The 19230-nt window shown below is 36.0% G+C and overlaps 3 protein-coding genes across 3 annotated transcripts in view; all 3 read left to right on the top strand.

The window, feature by feature from the left end:
* The first annotated feature begins 288 nt into the window (after positions 1-288).
* Positions 289-6075, top strand: rd3l (RD3 like). The gene is made up of 3 exons (XM_051138063.1): positions 289-583; positions 1583-1855; positions 5128-6075. The coding sequence occupies exons 1-3, from the start codon at positions 540-542 to the stop codon at positions 5492-5494; spliced, it is 684 nt and encodes a 227-aa protein (XP_050994020.1). The 5' UTR covers positions 289-539; the 3' UTR covers positions 5495-6075.
* Positions 6076-7994: 1919 nt separating this feature from the next.
* On the top strand, positions 7995-10724 carry atp5mj (ATP synthase membrane subunit j). Its single transcript, XM_051138064.1, has 4 exons — positions 7995-8128; positions 8739-8862; positions 9129-9152; positions 10594-10724. The coding sequence occupies exons 2-4, from the start codon at positions 8739-8741 to the stop codon at positions 10605-10607; spliced, it is 162 nt and encodes a 53-aa protein (XP_050994021.1). The 5' UTR covers positions 7995-8128; the 3' UTR covers positions 10608-10724.
* Positions 10725-11365: 641 nt separating this feature from the next.
* ppp1r13bb (protein phosphatase 1, regulatory subunit 13Bb) overlaps positions 11366-19230 on the top strand; it is a 61073-nt gene continuing 53208 nt past the window's right edge. Inside the window, 2 exon segments of the mRNA XM_051138043.1 lie at positions 11366-11766; positions 12274-12369. Coding sequence (XP_050994000.1) covers positions 12361-12369 — 9 coding nt within the window. The 5' untranslated portion in view covers positions 11366-11766; positions 12274-12360.

The following is a 19230-nucleotide window of genomic DNA, read 5'->3' on the forward strand; positions in this document are numbered from 1 at the left end:
ACCCCAGACTGATTTACCCTAGGCAGGTTTTGAAGCATGAAATTTAAGCTGAATATAAGACTGTAGGATGTGTGACAGTGTATTGAAAGATGGGAAGCAGGATGCATACTTCAAACCATATCTGTCAGTGTTTGTGTTGAGTGTTATTTCTGTTATATGAGCTGAAATTGTGTGTGTGTGTGTGTGTGTGTGTGTGTGTGTAAATGCATGTTTGAGGGCATGCGAGTCAGAGTGGGCTGGGTTATCAGAGCAGAGAGACAGAAGGCAGTTTGCGGTGGACAGGGGAGAAATTCACATTCTTCATCTCAACTTTGCCCGTCGCAGTCATCCGCATATTGCTGTGTGTCACTGACACACACTCTCTCTTCTTTCATTCTTCTTGTTTGAAACCATTATTTTAGTTTCTCTTAATCTCTTCTACCAGACTAGTTTTTTTAGTTGTTTTTCCCTCATTATCCTACATCTCTCATTCATATCTGACAGTCTGGCTTCATTTATACATTTTATTTGCATAACCTGATGCAATTAGGTGATACCAGATGGAGTCAAAGCATCATGGACTTCGACCTCTAAGACCCACAAGGTAAAAATGTCCTTTCAAATGTCCATTTTTGTAATTTCCATTGTATTCCGTACACCTCTGTTACTAAACTTCCTTTGTGGTGAATCATTTCCTTTAAATTCCGCTCCATCCATCACCTCTCTGTCTGTCTCCTGCTGTTTCTATTTTCAATTTGGTCAGCTTTTTCCACTTCTGGACATGTCCATTTAAATCATGTATATCTATCTTCTCAACAGTTCATTGTCTTTCTCAGAGCACCATTTCTATCTATCTCTGTCCATTTTGACTTTCTTGTTTTATTTAGGGCTGCTGTTTTGGAAAATTTCAGCTGGTTTAAGGCTGATTTACTGGGACAAGATAATGATTATTTGGTCATTAGTTAGGCAGACCATTTTGGACCACCAACAAACCATCTACAGTTGGTCAAATCAGCTTTGGAACAAGATGACTGGTCAGTCAGCTACTTTTTAGCCTTTAATAAAAAGCTTGAAACCAGCTACCATTTTCCAAAACACAACTACCAAGTTTGTTAATTTATTTAGTTTCTGCAGGGCGTAGTTTGACATTTGCATGTGAGCGTCAAGTGCTTTAATACTATGCTAAATTTATGTGAAGTGCATTTTATGCCTGACTGTCAAATAGGCTTGTTTTTAGCATGGCTTTTCAAACAGAAGTGCTCTCTGAGCTTTTCTCATTATGACTCAGTTGTGTATCACTGCGTATGTGCATAAATACCCATCGTAATCAAAAATATATGTGCTGGTTGACCAATAAAAATAAAATAAACCAACATGTCGTGCAGATGCTAGTGTTAGCTTGAAAAGGGGGACATGTTGTTGAACTGCCAGTTCAGGATGTGGGCTACACCGCTTGATGTAATACAGTTTGAAAGACTGTCTACTGAAGACCGAGCTCTTTATGAACAGTCACATTTCATTTACATTTCATTTTCATTTACGGCAAATGGCATTTTATCCGCTTGTTACACCAACACTCTTTCCTATTGCTCATACACTGCAGCCCAGCCATGCCCTTCGTAGGTTGTCCCCACACAAATGGATGTGGAGGCCCAGGTCGGATGTTGCTACGTGAGATGCTTTGGCAGTTGGAGCAAAGAGTACTGCAGGTTCAAGAGGAGGAGTTCCAGTACTGCATCTCCCGTGGCATTCTGGGATACCGTCATCCACCGGCATATCCAAACCTGCTTGCCCTTATATCTGCTTCTGAACACCGCCAGCTAGAGCGCCTCTGTGGTCGCATCCCACCCTCACACACTGCCATTGTACTTTCCAGGTAAAACAATATCTCTCACTTTTGCATTCTTTAAATGCTCTAAAAATGGTCTTCAATTGCTCTAAAAAAATCACATATCCGCCTTTTTTATGCGAAAGCTGTTTTCTGTGAATGTGCGAGACTTCTGGTTCACTAGCTGCTGTGGGGGAATAAGGAGAAGAATAACAAAGTGCAGTAAACGGTAAAACTGTTTGCACTGCAAACTAGTGTGTTCATAATTAAGACAATACATTAAAATAATATGGTAAGACACACTATTTCACAATATCAAGCAGCAAAACGAGCTGTTTTGTACAGCTACACATAGCTGGAAGTGAATGGCACAAGAAGCCAGACACATTAAAATTACAAATGCCCACTCTTACATATGGAAGCCCACTGAATAAAAAATAAAAAAGGTAATTGGAAATTTTTAATCTCCCAATTCTGACTTTTTTCTCAAATTGCGAGTTTACATCTTACAATTCTGACTTTTTTTCTCAGAATTGTGATATTACTCTAATTGTGATATAAACTCTAAAAAAAATTTGTACATTTTTCTCACAATTCTGACTTTATAACACACAACTGCAAGTTATTAAGTCAGAATTGTAAGATATAAACTCTAAATTCTGAGAAAAATGTCAGAATTGCGAGAAAAAAACTCAGAATTGCAAATCTCCCAATTCTGACTCTAGTAATTGTGAGTTTATACATGCATTTATATTTCACAATTCTGAGCAAAAATAGAAGCAGAAAAAATAGAATACCGATATTTAGCTAGATATTTAGCTGATCTACACTGTAAAAAACAATTTGTTGAATCAACTTAAAATAATTTGTAACCTGGCTGCCTTAAAATTTTAAGTTTAGTCAACTCAAAAAAAGTTTATTCAACTTGAAATGTTAAATTATACTAAGTGACAACTTAGATTTTTGAGTTAAATCAACTTAAAATTTTAAGGCAGCTGGGTTACTTACCCATCTTTTAAGTTTAGCAAACACAAATATCTAAGTTGTTACTTAGTACAATTTAACAGTTCAAGTTGACTAAATTTATTTTAGTTGACTGAACTTAAAATTTTAAGGCAGCAGAGTAACAAATTATTTGAAGCTGACTCAACAAATTGTGTTTTTTATTTTTCACAGTGTATATCGATATTTAACTATCTTCTATAACAGCTGACATTGACTGTTTTAAAAATAAAAAAACGAACATTCTATCATCAGTTTAAAATCTAAGAGTGAGCAAATAATGATTAGGTTACAAAACTTTGATTTTTAAATGACGATAGGACAATTATTTTAGGTGAACTAGTCGTTTAAATAGGCTACACTATGACAGCTGCATTTAGAAGCCAAAAATTTGTGCAGAATTATTTTCATGATTTTGTCTGTTTGCGTTCCAGACAGATGTGGTTTTTTTCTGTGATAATTTGTGCACATTACATTTTTAATGCCAGTAGGTGGTGACAAGTAACTTTAAAGTTATGATTAAGTCATTTAAATCATTTTAATCAAAATGATTCGTTTAATCTAGAGTGCTTTAATGTTGTAGCCAATATACTTTTGTATGCTACGTTTTAAATATTCTGTGAATATAGAGCTTCATCTATATCATGAGATTTTGGTGTATTAAAAGACAAGAATAACTAAACGCCCATATAACTAAAATAAAAGTTGTAACCTGTACGTTGATGAAAGCACATAATGCGACACGCTTGCTGCTTCAGATACAGTTGTTCTTATGACAGACAAAACACAGATCTGGTCAAATTGATTTTTTTTTAAGAAAATGTTAAGTGCAGTCTGAAAAAGCCATAATACCAATACGTTTTTAATTATGGAAAAAAAAAACCCGCCTTTTTATTTTATTTGCCACTGTATAGGCCCATAATAAAATAGTACCGTTAAGATATTCACATATATGAAACTGAAGTTTAAATAACAATAATTACAATTTTGTTAATAAAATTTGAAGCCTGTAGTGTCGGCGCCAGTATCCTCGCGGTTAGTGCGCCGACATACAGTGCAATTTCGCTCACGGAGACTCAAGTTCGAATCCCAGCTTGTGGTCCTTTGCTGATCCCACTCCACTCTCTCTTCACCCAATGCTTTCCTGTGTTATCTACACTATCCTGTCCAAATAAAGGTATAAAAAGCCCAAAGATAAATCTTTAAAAAAAAAAACAAAACGATCGTAGTTTAAGGGATTATTATTATTACAGATCAGTCATAAAGTTCGCATTTAATAAACATCTAACTCTTATTAACAAAAACGAAGCCTAGCCTTTACTTGCGTTGTAACCCAAATAAATATGGTTTCCCTTATTTAAAACGAATGCTTAATTTGTGGTTCATCGTTATTTTTTTAACGAAAGTAAGTTATTTTAAACGAAGAAATTAAACGTTTATTAACAATAGTTATCTTGCGCTTTTGAATCCGCCACCAAACAGATGCGTTACGCGCGGCGCCTCCCTCAGATATGTAGCGTCCCATGTCCAGCAGTACTAAATTGATTTTATTTCTATAAAAATGCCTTGTAACACCGACTACAGGACCAAGCCTGTGCATTGCACACTTATAACTTCGCTCCTGGCAAACTTGACCAACAACCCCCCCTTTTTTTTAAAGCCCCCCCCCTGCTCAAAATATGTTCCCGCGGCTATGCCCGTTCCTGCTTACTAAGTCCTTCTCTATATGATTTAGCAGCTTTCACACGTTTTTTTCCCATGGCTTAGACAGCATAAATTAGCAGAACAACATATTCAGTAGTACATTAACAGTGCAATCCATGCTGTTGTTTACATCCGAGTATTACCAATATGGCATCTGGTCGCAATGGTTGATTTAAAACTATTTTCAGCAGAGCAAAAATAGACAAAACAGTCTGAATTAAAGTTACTCAATATTAACCTTGTTTAATTAACTGCTGTATACAAATATGGAGCGGTGCATGTGATATGCATAAAACTATGAATTTGTTGCCATGTTTTACTAATTCACTCTCTCTCGTTTTAGGTAAATCATGGCCACACTGAACTAATTAGTTCCCTTATTTCTTCCCTAGATTTAACTAAAAGATGGAAACAAATTAATAGGATAAGGGAACAAATTCTTTATCTGTGGCCACAGTATCTTGTTTTTTCCCATGTCCTGCAGGGCTTTGTACAAAAGCAGTGCTCACTTGCAATTATGCTGTTGAACTAAATGTCAGCACCACTGTGATTACTGTGCTTCTGTGATATTGCTTTAATATTTTACTAATTTTTTTGTATTGTGCTTTGTCAAGGCTCCATGACCTTTTGGCCCACAATGATATCCCTCCCTGGGAACTAGTGGGTGTCTTCAAGCAGGTTCTTAGGGACTTCCTGAGGAGACAGGAAGACGGCATGCAGAGACGTCCAGCCTCTTCAGCTCCACCAACAATTCTTTCTGCTCCCAGTCCACCTACAGAGAGTAATGACAGAAATGCCATTGTTGGAAATGCATCTAATTCTTTATCAGAGGAGTCAGGGAAGCACAGGGAGGAAATTCCTACCATTTCTAGTTATGTGGATAAACATTTGCGTGCTGCCTGTCCCTATTCTATGCACAGAGAGTGGAATTTGCCTTTTTGCCATCCTTTCGCATATGAGGCCTACAGCACCACATTGTGAGATACTTAATTATAGATATCCAACTTGTTCTCATGGCTATTCATAACTATTTTAAGGTGATGGTTATGTTTAAGAATGGACCTTAAGGCTTTCAAATCATACAAATCACAGCCAACACATTCATATGAAATTGACACCTCATAAAATAGTTGTGTTCCCTCATGAGATGGGCTTGAAAACTTTCCTGTTTGCAAATTTCCTAGTTCTCAAACACAGATCTACAGTTGCATTGAAAAATCAAGTGCTCAAGTTTAAATAAATTAGACTGATTAAAAGTGATTAGCATGATTATGTAGTATGTGATGTTAAAACTTGGAAGATGAGCCATAATCTTTTTGTAATCGATGAATTATGACATGAAGTAGTCACTTTTTCAATCAAATAATGTCAACATCATAATAATTGTTTAAATTAAATAATTTAGAATTTTATAAATATAGCATTATTAAAATTATTTTTAAAAGGTGTCTAGTTATACTCACTTTTTATACTTTCATGCTTTTTTGCCATTTTAGGAGCTTGAAAACTGGTTATTATGAACTGTTGAGAAGAGCATATTCTTCAAAAAAAAAAAAAAAAAAAAAAAACTTGATGAATGAATTTTATGAACAAAATAAATGCATTAAAAAGCATATAGGTAAGACATTAGGGTGAGTGGCTTTCCAGGATCTGCAGCTAATGATCAAACTAAAAGTAGCACACACACATAAGCGCACACACCCAGAGCAGTCAACCCAGATATCCAACCTAATCTGTCATTTTTTTCAGAGTTATATTTCTGGATTACAGAGCAGAGATTAGCCTGAGGGGAAAGGATTGCACCACTGCCTTTGCGCATCAGTGGTCCTGCTTGCTGCATGCACCCATGAACTAACTACAATAGCACTCTCACCTATCCCATGCTTTTTAGATCACAGATACAATCTTTGCTCGTCTTTTATCATATAGTGACAGAACTGTGTTTGTCATGTAGCATGGACTGAAGGTGGCAGACATAGGTTTGGTATTTGCTCACAATGACAGTGCTGATCATTTTACAGCAATATTAAACAGGGTAAAAACAAACATGTGATATTTACTCTGGACTGCTGAATAAGTGTTGGCCAAAGTGAAGTTCTCTTCTAGAGTTGAGGCTGTGTTTATTACCACAAAAGCCTGCAGATGCAAAACCTAATGTAGTATATAGTATATTGTCTTATCACATTTTCTGCTCATACTTTTGTTGTTGCCTCTAATAAAAAAAAAGGAAATTCTGTTACTTTTGTGTAACATAATTTTATTCATTTGTTTCTGTGAACCCTGCTAGCTTTATTGTTTTCCTCATGTCCGTTATCAGTGAAATGCCTGCACAATTAAATTTGAACTAAATTAATTTGTGATTTCATAGTAATTATTTCTCACACCAGAGTTGCCAAGTCAACTTTTATAATGTTAAAGATGTTTCTATCTATCTATCTATCTATCTATCTATCTATCTATCTATCTATCTATCTATCTATCATCTATCTATCTATCTATCTATCTATCTATCTATCTATCTATCTATCTATCTATCTATCAGTCAAATTATTTTTAATGTTTTTAAAGAATTCTCTTCTGTTCACTAAGCCTGCATTTATTTGATCCAAAATAAAGCAAAAGCAGTAATATTTTTACTATTTAAAACAACAGCTTTTAATTTATTTTAATATAATTTAAAAATGTAATTAATTCTTGTCATCAAAGCTAAATTTTCAGCATCATTACTCCAGTCTTCAGTGTCACATGACCCTTCAGAAATCATTCTAATACTCTGATTTTCTGTTCAAGAAACATTTATTATATTATCAGTATATATACATCAACTGTTTAATATTTTTTTCAGGATTCTTTGATGAATAGAAGGATCCAAAGATCAGCATTTATCTGAAATAAAAAGCTTTTGTAACAATATGCATTCAACTTTTATTTAGCAAGGATGCTTTAAATTGATAAATACATTTTTAATGTTCCAAAAGATTTCTATTTCAGATAAATGTAGTTCTTCTGAACTTTCTATTCATCAAAGAAACCTGAAAAAATTTACTCAGCTGTTTTCAACATAATATTAATAATAAATGTTTTGAGCAGCAAATCAGAATATTAGAATGATTTCTGAAGGACTATGTGACTGGAGTAATAATGCTAAAAATTCCTCTTTGAAATCACAGGAATAAATTACATTTTATTCAAATAGAAAACAGTTATTTTAAATAGTAAAAAATATTTCAAAATTTTTGTATTTTTGCTGTACTTTGGATCAAATAAATGCAGTCTTGGCGAGCAGAAGAGACTTTAAAAAACATTTAAAAATCTTACTGTTTACAAACTTTTAACTAGTAGTGTATCTATGTAAATATTTACATTTAGAACAAAGTGAGAGGTTGTGTGGCGCTAACATATTTTATAATATGCTAATATTCAACACAATAAGGACCATGAAAAATACATATAAGCGTTTCAAAAATGCATTCCTCACACACGGACTTTTATTTTGGTGCCGGTGCTTTTAATTACAAAGCGGAAACCTAAAGAGATCTTCCGCTGTCTCCCCACACTGAGCTAGCGCTAAACAGTGACCTTCTCCGAGCGGTCCAGTGCACTTACAGACTAGAGGTGAGTATGTTTTCTTATAATAAATTTCATATGTTTTCAGTTGGCATGTTTTAAATAATCACTGAGCATTTCAAGAAGATTCACTGTCGTTTCAAGCCATTATTTATTTCAGTTATTGGACCATGTATGACAAGGCCTTGCTGAGCGCCTTAAATGAATCAACATCGGTTAATGGCTCAAACTTTACACCTGAATGGCACTTGAATTTACACATGAATCACGGCATGTTTTTTCATAATTTCTATGTCTATATTAGACAGTGAAAAAACTGTTGTTATTTTCGCCTTTCAGGTTACGCGTTATCTTTAAACTAAATTGAGCTGGGCATGAACTCGTTTTACTCTGACAGTGAAATACTGACAGTGGTTTGCTCTTTTTGTTACTGTCTTAAAGACACCGTATATTTTAGTCTACTAGTGTTTTCCCTGTCTGGTCCCTGAATGTATGATCAATGTCCTTGAAAGGACCGATTGTGTAGCGTAACTCTCTAGATTATTGTTTTAACGTGAAACATATAATAACATTTGTACGTTCAAACATATGTATAATAATTCATGTTTTTGAAGCCTTTTAGACAAATGTTCATGCATCTTTATGTTTTGATCACTAGATGGCAGGTGGTGCATTCGCTGGCTGGTGGACCAAGGTGGCCCCTTACTACACCAAGGCGTACCAGGAGATGTGGGTTGGTGTAGGAATCATGACTTTCATGTACTACAAACTTTCATATGGAGGTGAGAGATCAAGTTTGCAGGAAAGCCTGTTGGTAGTAGTGTACATACTGTCGAAATGTCATAAACTCTTATTTATTTTTGGTGCACATCATATGTACTACATAAACATTTCCCTTTATGTATCTTCTAAGCATCGCCCATGATCATAAACAGTCTGTATTTTTAGAAACAGAAACTTCTAGTGTCCTGTTCAAGGTAGTAGACTTGATTTTAAAAGCTTGTTAATGTTCTTATTAAATATTAACAATAATATTGCTGTTTTGCAGGAAAGAAGAAAGCAGTGCAGTCAAGTAAGTATAAGCAGTTGTATATTTTGAATTTTAAAAAAGTTAAAAAGGTCTAGGCCAGATATATATATTTTTCATAAATAGTTTCAAAATAATATTTGACACATTTGTAATAATTTTGTTATATGGGGATTGTGCGCAACAATCTTCCGTCTGCTATGAGGTCATGTTTTTATATATGCCTTGTTAAATATGAAGCTGTTTTACTCAAGATGCCTTCAAATCATGATCATAACTGATGTCCATCAAATATGCAGATTGATCTCTAGGAGTTTTTTTTTAATGTTTTCTCTTTTTTTTTTTAACATTCTGATATTAAGATCGAATAAATAAAATGGCAACAATAAAAAAAAAAAAAAAAAAAAAAAAAAAAAAAGATAGTTAGGTTAGCTGATTACCTTAAAGGAGATGTCCACTTCCAAAACAAAGATTCACATATAATGTACTCACCTCCTTGTCATCCAAGATGTTCATGTCTTTCTTTCTTCAGTTGTAAAGAAATTGTTTTTTGAGGAAAACATTTCTGCATTTTTCTCCATATAATGGACTGATATGGTGCCCCGATTTTGAACTTCCAAAATGCAGTTTAAATGCCGCTTCAAACGATCCCAAATGTGGTTGTAAATGATCCCAGCTGAGAAAGAATTCTTATCTAGCTTAACAATTGGTTATTTTAATAAAAATAATACAATTTATATACTTTTTAATGCCAAACGCTTGTCTCGTCTTACTCTGCGTGGACTGTTTTTGTTCTGTTCATGAGTATGTCGAAAAACTCCCATCTCATGTTCTCCCTCAACTTCTAAATCGTTCTATATGGCTGTTATACCTTTTTGTTAAGGGTGTTTGATCTTCCTTGCATGTTCACTTTGCAAAGACTGTGTCGGTACTTCTGCAGTGATGTAGGATGATTTTGAAATGATTTTTGAAGTTGAGGGAGAAAATACGATTGGAGTTTTTCAATATACCCTAACTGTCTTGAGCCAGAATACACAGAGTTCAGGGAGAGAAAGGCAAGATGAGCGTTTGAGATTTAAAAAATACTTTTTTTTTTTTTTTTAAATGAAAATAACCAATCGTTTCGCTAGATAAGACCCTTCTTCCTTGGCTGGGATCATTTACAGCCGCATTTGGGATCGATTGAAGCCGCATTTAATCTGCATTTTGGAAGTTCAAAATCGGGGCACCATATCAGTCCATTATATGGAGAAAAATGCAATAATGTTTTCCTCAAAAAACATGATTTCTTTACTACTGAAGAAAGAAAGACATGAACATCTTGAACGACAAGGGGGTGAGTACATTATTTGTAAATCTTTGTTTTGAAAGTGGACTTCTCCTTTAAAAGTCCAAATTTTAGGATTGGGTTCTCTTGCTCGAAAACGATCATATTTGGGGCAAAAAGAAATTATGGTGATCTAATATGACTTTCCTTTTCCCACAGAGCCTGCCCACTGATTGGACCACCGGAGCGTCATTCCCCATGTCCTCTCTGTAAATCTTCCCCTGAAGAACCTCACCTGGATATCTGTATTTTGTTTTATGTAAACAATAAACCGCTCGATTTGGATCACACTATGGACAGTTCCCTGCTTTGTAGTCTTTCACTCTGTCTTGCAGAAAATTCATATGAACAAACATAAAACTGTTTGATTGTTAACTTATGGAATTAAACTATTAAAGATGTCCTGCCAAAAGTGTTTCAGTGGCTTTAGTACTCAACTAGCATGCACTGGTGTGTAGGACACAAATTAAGCGTTTTCCTTGAGCTGATGTTAAACTCCCACTCAAAATGTCTACTAACAAATTTTAACAATGTTTTATAGAACACAATTTTTGTTTTTGTATTTTAGACACATTTAAAAATACAAAAGGTTTAGTTAATATGTAGTTCATGTTATTGATCAGTAGTGGGTGTTGAAGGACTGTCCAGCACAGCAGATTTAAAACAAATGTAAAGTCCTTTAACTGTTTCTCAAATAATGAACTCTAAACATACAATTTGAAATTATACAATACAATTCATATTTATTACTGAAAAATACTGACTGAAAGTCACAGTGTTGAAAATCTGCCCTATAAGAGTATATTCCATGTTGAACACCTGCAAGTAACACCATTCCTGAAATAACCATTTACTTTCAAGCTTCCTTACAATTAATGTGAGTAGTCGACAAACAAAGGGCGTGTTATACCGTCTTTGATTTCGTGACTTAGAGACTTTAATGACTACACATACAAACATCCATAAGTCACTAAGCTCCACATTCCTGTCATTCCAGGTCTGCGCGTGCCATCATTTAACACAACAGCGCAAGCTGCTTGTATTCGCCTCAGCCACTTCTGGCTGTTGCTATACTTGTATCGCTTTTATTTTGGTGCTTCAAAAGATATTATACCAATATCCGAAAGCATTTAGAGGAATACGCGAGTTCTGATTCGTTTTCTCTCATTCGGTTCGCGTATCGCAGTGTTTTACCTGGCTTCGGCTAGCAGGCTAACTATTTTAGCTATCTTGCGAGTTAATCGATACTCTGCTGTTTTCACTCCGCCAGGATACGAGGAACACCTCATGTATCGTTTCTAAAAGATTATGGCATATATCTACACGTGACAAGTGAGTACAATGTAGTTTTAAACACATTCTGTGTATATTTTCAGTGTTTATTAACATTTACAGCACAGCGAGATGTTTTTTTCTGTTCGTGCTAACTGGCTAACAGATGTGGGAACCGTGTATCCAGGGCGGATAGAGGAAAACTCCTTGAAATGATCGTATTTATATGTAACACACGTTTAAACCTCTTAGTTTTGATTCAAAACACAATATATATAAGCCATTCATTGTGAGAAGAGAGTGAGTTTCGGGCTCTCAGTGGGTGTATGAAAACATCCAACATCTGCCATTTCACACTCAGCTGTTATTCCAGTTTAGCGAGTCTTTTAAAGCTTCTCTTTAATTCTGGTCAGCTAAAGGTGATGTTGCTTGTTAAGTTTAAGCGTTTAATTTAAGTTAAATAACAGGACGTACTGAGTCTTGGCCTGTTTGGCCTGTATTTGTTGGTGTTGTGCACGTTCATGTGCCAGTGGTAGTGCAAATGAAGTTGTTTTTCCTGATACACAGAGGGCTGTGATCTCGGGTTGGACCTTGTGGATGTTGTGAAAGGCAAAGTGAAGCTGAAGACCAGATGTTCCTCTGACACAAGCAAAAATGATGCCTGTGAGTATTCATTCTCTTATTTTGTCAAAACAATGCATATTGTATCTATCAAATTATTTTCTATGGTTCACATCAGTTTATTTCTTATAGCTTCTGTGTATTCTTTTTGAAACTGGTACAGTATTTTAAAAGTCACTAGTGTAAAAGTCTTAGCTGATTTGTTTATTTCTGAGGGAGGCATTGTGAGCTGTCTACAGCCTTGCCGGGGACCCATAATGTGGTTACTTTTCGGAAAGCTGTTAATGGGCTGTAGATGGGAATCCACATGCCTCATGCTGTGCTGTTTGCTGTTTCACTGATCATTTAGGTTTTTTAAGTACAGTACCTCTGCTTGAGATGGCAAACAATGAGTTTTCATTACAGAACAGTTTCAAAACAGAACTTTATTGTGTGACAAGGCTTTTGTCATCCTCTCTTTTGAGGAACTCCTTTTTTCTCATGCACTAATGGCAGCTATTAGCTTTATGATGCTGATGCGCTGTTGCTCGTTAGGAGAATGTTTTTTGTTCGTTTCAGCCTAATAGCTTAATAGTTTCAGTTTGCTAAATAATTATTGAGAGTTTTGTGTCCCTTCTTCAGTTTACAAAGGGTTCTAAATATATTTGAAGCCTGCTGAAACTGAAAACATACAAATGCTGCAGTTGATGCATGTTCATTCATGTTTTTATAGCTCTTTTTTATTTCAGTTTTAAACACTATTCTATATTTGTAGGAACTGCCTATTAAGGCTTAGTACGTTGGGTCATTTTAAATTTGTTTTGTGCTTGTCATAATCTGTTTTGTTTCAAAACAACTTCTTAGAAAATCACTGTGTTGTCATGAGCACTGAGACCCTGCAGGTGAATTACTCTGAAGTCACACATTAACTCTAAAGAAAGCATTATATCATTAAACGTTAACTTTGTTGAGCACATTTAGTCCACAACGTTTTACGTTTATCAACAAAATAGTATTTTACTGCCCCCTCTACAGATGTGGATCATCTGAGTGATTATTAGGTTATTATCACAGTGTCCTCATGGTATTGAGGTGCCAGTCAGATTTTGTATGTGTGATTGGGTTAAATGGTCAAGTTCTGAAGGGCTTTAGCAGCCCCAACCTGTTTGTTTTTTTTTGTTTTTTTAATCCTCAGACATATCAGTATACAATCATTACACATACTCAATAACTCAAACACCATATCAAATCTATGCGTATGCTCATATTTCCGTTTTCCTCTGTAATGCGAGTCTAATGTGTCCCCAAAATGAAATTTTCAGCAGAAAACAGATTGCTAGTCATGATTACCATATTTTGATGACATCTGGATAATATCCTGTTTTGCTGTAGAGTAGATGGAATCTGATTGTTTGCAACTAAACAAAATAAAATGTGATTATACTGATATGGATAATGGAGAAAAAAAGTTGTGTTCCAGTCTGTCTTGTAGGTTTAAATTAATTTTTGATTTTTAATGTGATCTTGTCTTTGATGGCCTAATCTTAGTCTATAAAGTGAAAGGAGCACACACATTTTTTCAGCAGCAGATAGTAGGAATACGAGGTATACTTTAATTTTTTTTTTTACGTTATGTCTCAGGCAGTTGAACATGGACGCCTTTCAAAGTATACTCCACTGACTATGAAAGCATAAGGATGATCTATTCTAATGGGCCTTTCTTTTCAAGTGCTCTAGTCACTTAACCCAAAATTGGGCTGTACATGGAACTTGGATTGTCTGCAGTCTGGAGAATGTGGAAAAGACATTAGGCCTCAGGGACAGCAACACTGGTTTTGTGGGTGGTTTATGATTATAATATTGTTTTACCCAGAAGTTTAGCTTCTGCAGCTATTGTGATGGCCATGAACTACACACATTATCCCATATCTTTTCCTAGATGTTTAAAGCAAACCCTGGGTATTATGACATGTTTGGCTTAATATAACGTAAATGATGTCTCTTACTAATATATGTAAATCCACACTGGTGCCATTATGACGCCTTAAGTGGCCACAGCGTCATGACATGCGTCGGCATGTTTACATCCTGTCAGGATTGCATCTAGCGTTTCTGGTCTACTCTGGTCTTCTACTAAAAGCCTCAAAGGCATCAGGGCTAAAGTGGAGAGAACAATGACACAGGTCTTTAGGAAGTTTTATTCGTCCACAGGCATCTTCCCATTCTTTGCTTCTCTTCTTATCCCTAGGAAAAGCAGTGAAGACTTGCATCATATCTCTTGTTGCCCTTCAACTGAAAATTACAACCAAAAGCTGCAAAATGTGGCATCATATCAGTATTTAATTTTCCATGTTGTGTTGCGGTAAAATTAGCAACAGTAGTGGCAGTAGTTCACTGAGTGCAGCCATTTCACGTCATTGACATAATGGCGCCCCCCCCCATACTCCAAAATCTGTATAAAACAATGTGGATTTTTTACATAATGTAAATCTTTCATGGGGTTTATACTACATGTTTCAGTAAGAGACATCATTTATGTTATATTAAACCATACAAGTCTTAATACCCAGGGTTCCCTTTAAAAGAGAAACATGCAACCGTATAAAGATGAGGTTGCATTAGTGAAATTTGGGCAAAATTTTGTAGACGAGAAAGGTCAGTTTTCATTACTATAGTCACTTTCAAACCAAGCAGCACAGTGAGTTCACATGACAAACTTTAACATGATGCAAAATCAAAATGTGGGTATGTTTCTTCATTACTTGAAAGTCCTGTTTGCAAGGATTCCCATTGAAAATTCTATCATTAATTACTTACCTTCAATTCATTCCAAACCCGTAAGACCTCATTTCATAACCATGAACCATGCTCATCTTTAGAACACAAATTAAGATATATTTAATGAAATCTGAAAGAAAAGTAGTAAGGACATTGTTAAAAAAAGTCTGTAAAACGCAGTGTTTTATTAAATTATGAGAATACTTTTTGTGGGCAAGGAAAACAAAAATATCAACCCTATTTAACTTGTCAGTTATATGACAAGTCTATGCAGGGTCAGGAGCTCTTGGATTTCATCAAAAATATCTATTTGTGTTATGAAGATAAACAAAGGTCTTACAAGTTTGGAATGACATGAGGGTGAGTAATTAATGACAGAATTGTCATTTTTGGGTGAGCGATCCCTAACAATGTGACATGGAGTGTCTACTGTTGGTGGTCTAAATTGACTTTTTGCAAGCTAGTTGTTAGAATGTTTGGTTTGTTTGCTTTTAGCTTAATTGCAGAACGGCTTTTAGCTACCACACCATTCATTTTCTATTTATTGATTCAAACTATACTGTTGAAAGCATGATTATCAGCAGCAGCTTTCAAACAAAGGATGTTAGGTTCAGTTTCCTGCTTGCTGAAGCCCCTACACCTTCTCCCTATGCTGATGTTGGCATTGTTAAAGTGTAGCTACAGCCTCTAAGCTGCCTGTGCTGCAATTGGCTGACAGCCATGGAAACAGCCAAACGAGGGGTAAACGGCAAACTCACAGCAGGGTGTGGCTGAGTTCAGCATAAGGTTAGAGCTGTATGTTACATTATGGACCTATATTTTGCATGCCTCGTTGACTGTCTGTATGTAAAACCTTCTAGATTGCACCTTTGGGGATAAAAGCTGTGCATATAAATGCTACACAGAGTAAGTGATGAAGAACGCTGTGTATTTTTATTCAGACATCTTCAGTCTGCTTAATTGAGCTGTGGCGAAAGCTGTTTTTCCATAGTCAGCCTCTTAGAAACTGTATTGGACTCTTAGTTTAAGACTGTGATGAAGAGCCTACATGCTGTTTGGATCACAAGAGACTTCCTTCATGACCTAGATTGCTCTTTCATGCTGGGAATGCAGATGCATGATGGGAAATGCCTACATATGTACTGCCTAGTGGCTATTTGTATCTAGAGAACTAGAGCAACGTGTAAGCCAAGAATCTGAGTAGATGAGAAGATCTAAGAGCATACTTCATCAAACCTCAGTAGAGGTCAAAGACACACCGACTCGAGAGACACATCCCCAAACGCTCCTGTGGTGTATATAATAAAGCGCTTAATTTGTCTACTGTTTACTGACGAGCGCCATACGCTAGAAAACAGGGTCATTGATGCATTCAGAACCTGCGCCACAGTCTCTATGGATTGTCTAAGAGAGCAGGCAGAGTGCTGGTTGGCCTTGTGGATAAGCGATGAGTTTGTTTACTCCCTGTGCCTGCCACACCAGTTAATAACTCCAGTGGGTAAATTTAGCAAGCTCTGATACATCGGCGCAGTGCTAGATATTAATAAAGTAATATAGCGAACACACACAGTGCAGCTCTGATGCTTTAGTTTGATGATATAAAGTTTGGTAGAGGGATTTTCAGAGAGATAGAGTGCAGATCAGTAGCACTTTAATAGTGCTCATTGATCTTGTTGTCAAGTAGGGGTGTGTGAGAAAGTCTGTGATAATATCGTAAAGGTTTTAATGATGTGTGAGTAGACATTATCACTGCCTATGGAAACGGTTCAAAACAAAGCCGAGCAGAACCATTGTGCATCTTAGAGCAGCATTACTGAATGAATCTGCAGTTTTGAACAAATCGTTGAGTGGATGATTCAGTGACCCATCAATCAAAATAGTCACGCTTCATTTCAGAAGTGGAGTCAGCTGATTTGAATAAATCAGGGGTGCCCAACCCTGTTCCTTGAGATCGACCTTCCTGCAGAGTTTAGTTCCAACCCTGATCAAACACACCTGTCTCTAATTATCAAGTGCTCCTTCAGATCCTAATTAGTTGGTTCAGGTGTGTTTGATCAGGGTTGGAGCTGAACTCTACAGGAAGGTAGATCTCCAGGAACAGGGTTGAGGACCCCTGGAATAAATGATTCAATGACTCGCTCATTATGACAGGGACTTTGCCACTGTTTGCTGGTGGAGGTAGTTTCTTTAAAATATCAGTGTTTTATATTTTAATATTCAATTTGATTTTTAAAACATTAGTCACTTAGTCAGTGTTATTTATGGACATCTGAGCTGCATTAAACCATTTGTGTAGCATCCAAATGATATTTCAGATGCAGTACACATATGGCTTTTGTTGACTCATTTGATAGGTAACATCCCTATAGCAAAGAATTTATATATAGGAAGACTGTGCACTGCTATTACTTATGAATGGAAGAAAGTGCAACGCCCAATATGACAAATAAGCCCTGCCTTTTAAATGAAAGAGCCAGTCGTTTGCAACTCGCACTCATGACTGCGCATATGTATTGGCTGGTCTAGCATCAAAAACTCAATAAGCTTTTTAACGGTATTTGAGTATAAGAGACAAGTTTTATGAGACTGTTGTTGTCAGATTTCATTGGTGTTATTAAATATGAAATTGTATCATAAGCTTAATGAACGGTTTTGGAGATGCACTTGCATGCCCGAGAGGCATTTCAAAGATGGTCGCCGAGTGAGATGACTTGAGTCTTAAAAGGACTTTGCTTATTAGTGCCTTATTTTATTGTGATGTAAGAATAAATGAAAAAGAAAAAAAGATTTGGCATTAAAGATGACGCATGCTTTTAATAAGGTTAGAAAAAAATGCTTTTAGGGGTTAAAATGCCCTTGGAAAATCCTTTTAGGGGTGAAAAAGTTAATTTCTCTCACTACTGTAACCTTATGATCACACAACTAAAAAAAAAATTGCAGCGGTCATCTATCCACGACAGGCCTAAATCAGCATAGGTACCAACACAAAATCCCAAAAAACACACTCTTTCAGTTTCACACACCCTTATTGTAAATATGTATAATATATACGTATGTATAGTATGGTTAAACATTAGAGAGTGTAAATGGGTGTGTCTCACAGGGAAGAAATGAAGATAGTCTGTTATTGCAGCAGTGTGGTGTTTAAAGGGGTCAACGGATGCAAAGTTCATTTTTAGATGTTGTTTGATCATGTATGTACACACCTACCCTATAATGATACAAATCCATGGAGTGGTTTTTAATTAATCTGTAAAAATAATATCCCCTTTTTTAAACTGAGCCATTCATTTGTTACACCGACAAAGGCCGCTCCCACGATAGTTGATTGACATGAGCGTCTTACCTCAAACCCGCCTTAAATCAGCTGTAAGAGTCCGACCTCCATTGTTTCGATGCCGGAGCAGGGATGTAATAACACCTCCGATTAAGGTGTTCTGTTGCTGAATGTAATAATGAACATAGTGGTTGTCATTTACTCCCGACGTTTAAGCCGCTGAAGATGCAGTGGATTACATTTGAAGGGATGTACATGTGAAGGGAATGCGCCTCCCGATCTACATATATCCGTCTATGTGCACGCAAATCATTCGTGATCCAGCTTCACTTACAGCAGAAGTGAGTATAAGGGTTTTTTTATGAATCTTTGTGATTGCCTTTTCTAATAATGTTCTAGTTAGCAAGCTTAGTGGCTAAACGCGGCTAAAGTAAACAGGCTCATCACTCCATAAGAGAAAGAGAGGGGCGGGGCGAGCAGAGCTTATTAACATTTAAAGCAACCTTGACCAGGACAGGATGATTTTTGCAGAGCTGATTTTTGAATATATATATTTTATATATATATTTATGGGCTTTTTACACCTTTATTATGAGAGAACAGTGGAGAGCTGACAGAACAGTACTGGGAGGAGAGAGGGGAACAGGACTAGCAAAGGACCTCCAGGCGGGATTTGCTGTTTGTATTTTTAATAAATCAGTTGGTACGAAAGAAATGTACACCTACTCCCTACCAAGTGTAAATGGTGTACAAAACGTTCTGTCTTCGTTTGGCAAACCGATGACACTGAATTTTTAATGCACTGCCATAATATTTCACAAGTTTGTTTGCCCTGTTTTTTTTTGTTGTTGTTTTTTTTTTAACTGTAA

This window comes from Labeo rohita, chromosome 20 (assembly GCF_022985175.1).
Source record: "Labeo rohita strain BAU-BD-2019 chromosome 20, IGBB_LRoh.1.0, whole genome shotgun sequence".
Lineage (NCBI taxonomy): Eukaryota > Metazoa > Chordata > Actinopteri > Cypriniformes > Cyprinidae > Labeo > Labeo rohita.

Excerpts from the sequence above, each read along its gene's own strand:
- rd3l (XM_051138063.1), top strand. The coding sequence starts at position 540 with ATGGAGTCAAAGCATCATGGACTTCGACCTCTAAGACCCACAAG. Across the intron at positions 584-1,582 it reads CGACCTCTAAGACCCACAAG|CCCAGCCATGCCCTTCGTAG; the intron begins GTAAAAATGTCC and ends CATACACTGCAG. Across the intron at positions 1,856-5,127 it reads ACTGCCATTGTACTTTCCAG|GCTCCATGACCTTTTGGCCC; the intron begins GTAAAACAATAT and ends TGCTTTGTCAAG.
- atp5mj (XM_051138064.1), top strand. The coding sequence starts at position 8,739 with ATGGCAGGTGGTGCATTCGCTGGCTGGTGGACCAAGGTGGCCCCTTAC. Across the intron at positions 8,863-9,128 it reads CTACAAACTTTCATATGGAG|GAAAGAAGAAAGCAGTGCAG; the intron begins GTGAGAGATCAA and ends GCTGTTTTGCAG.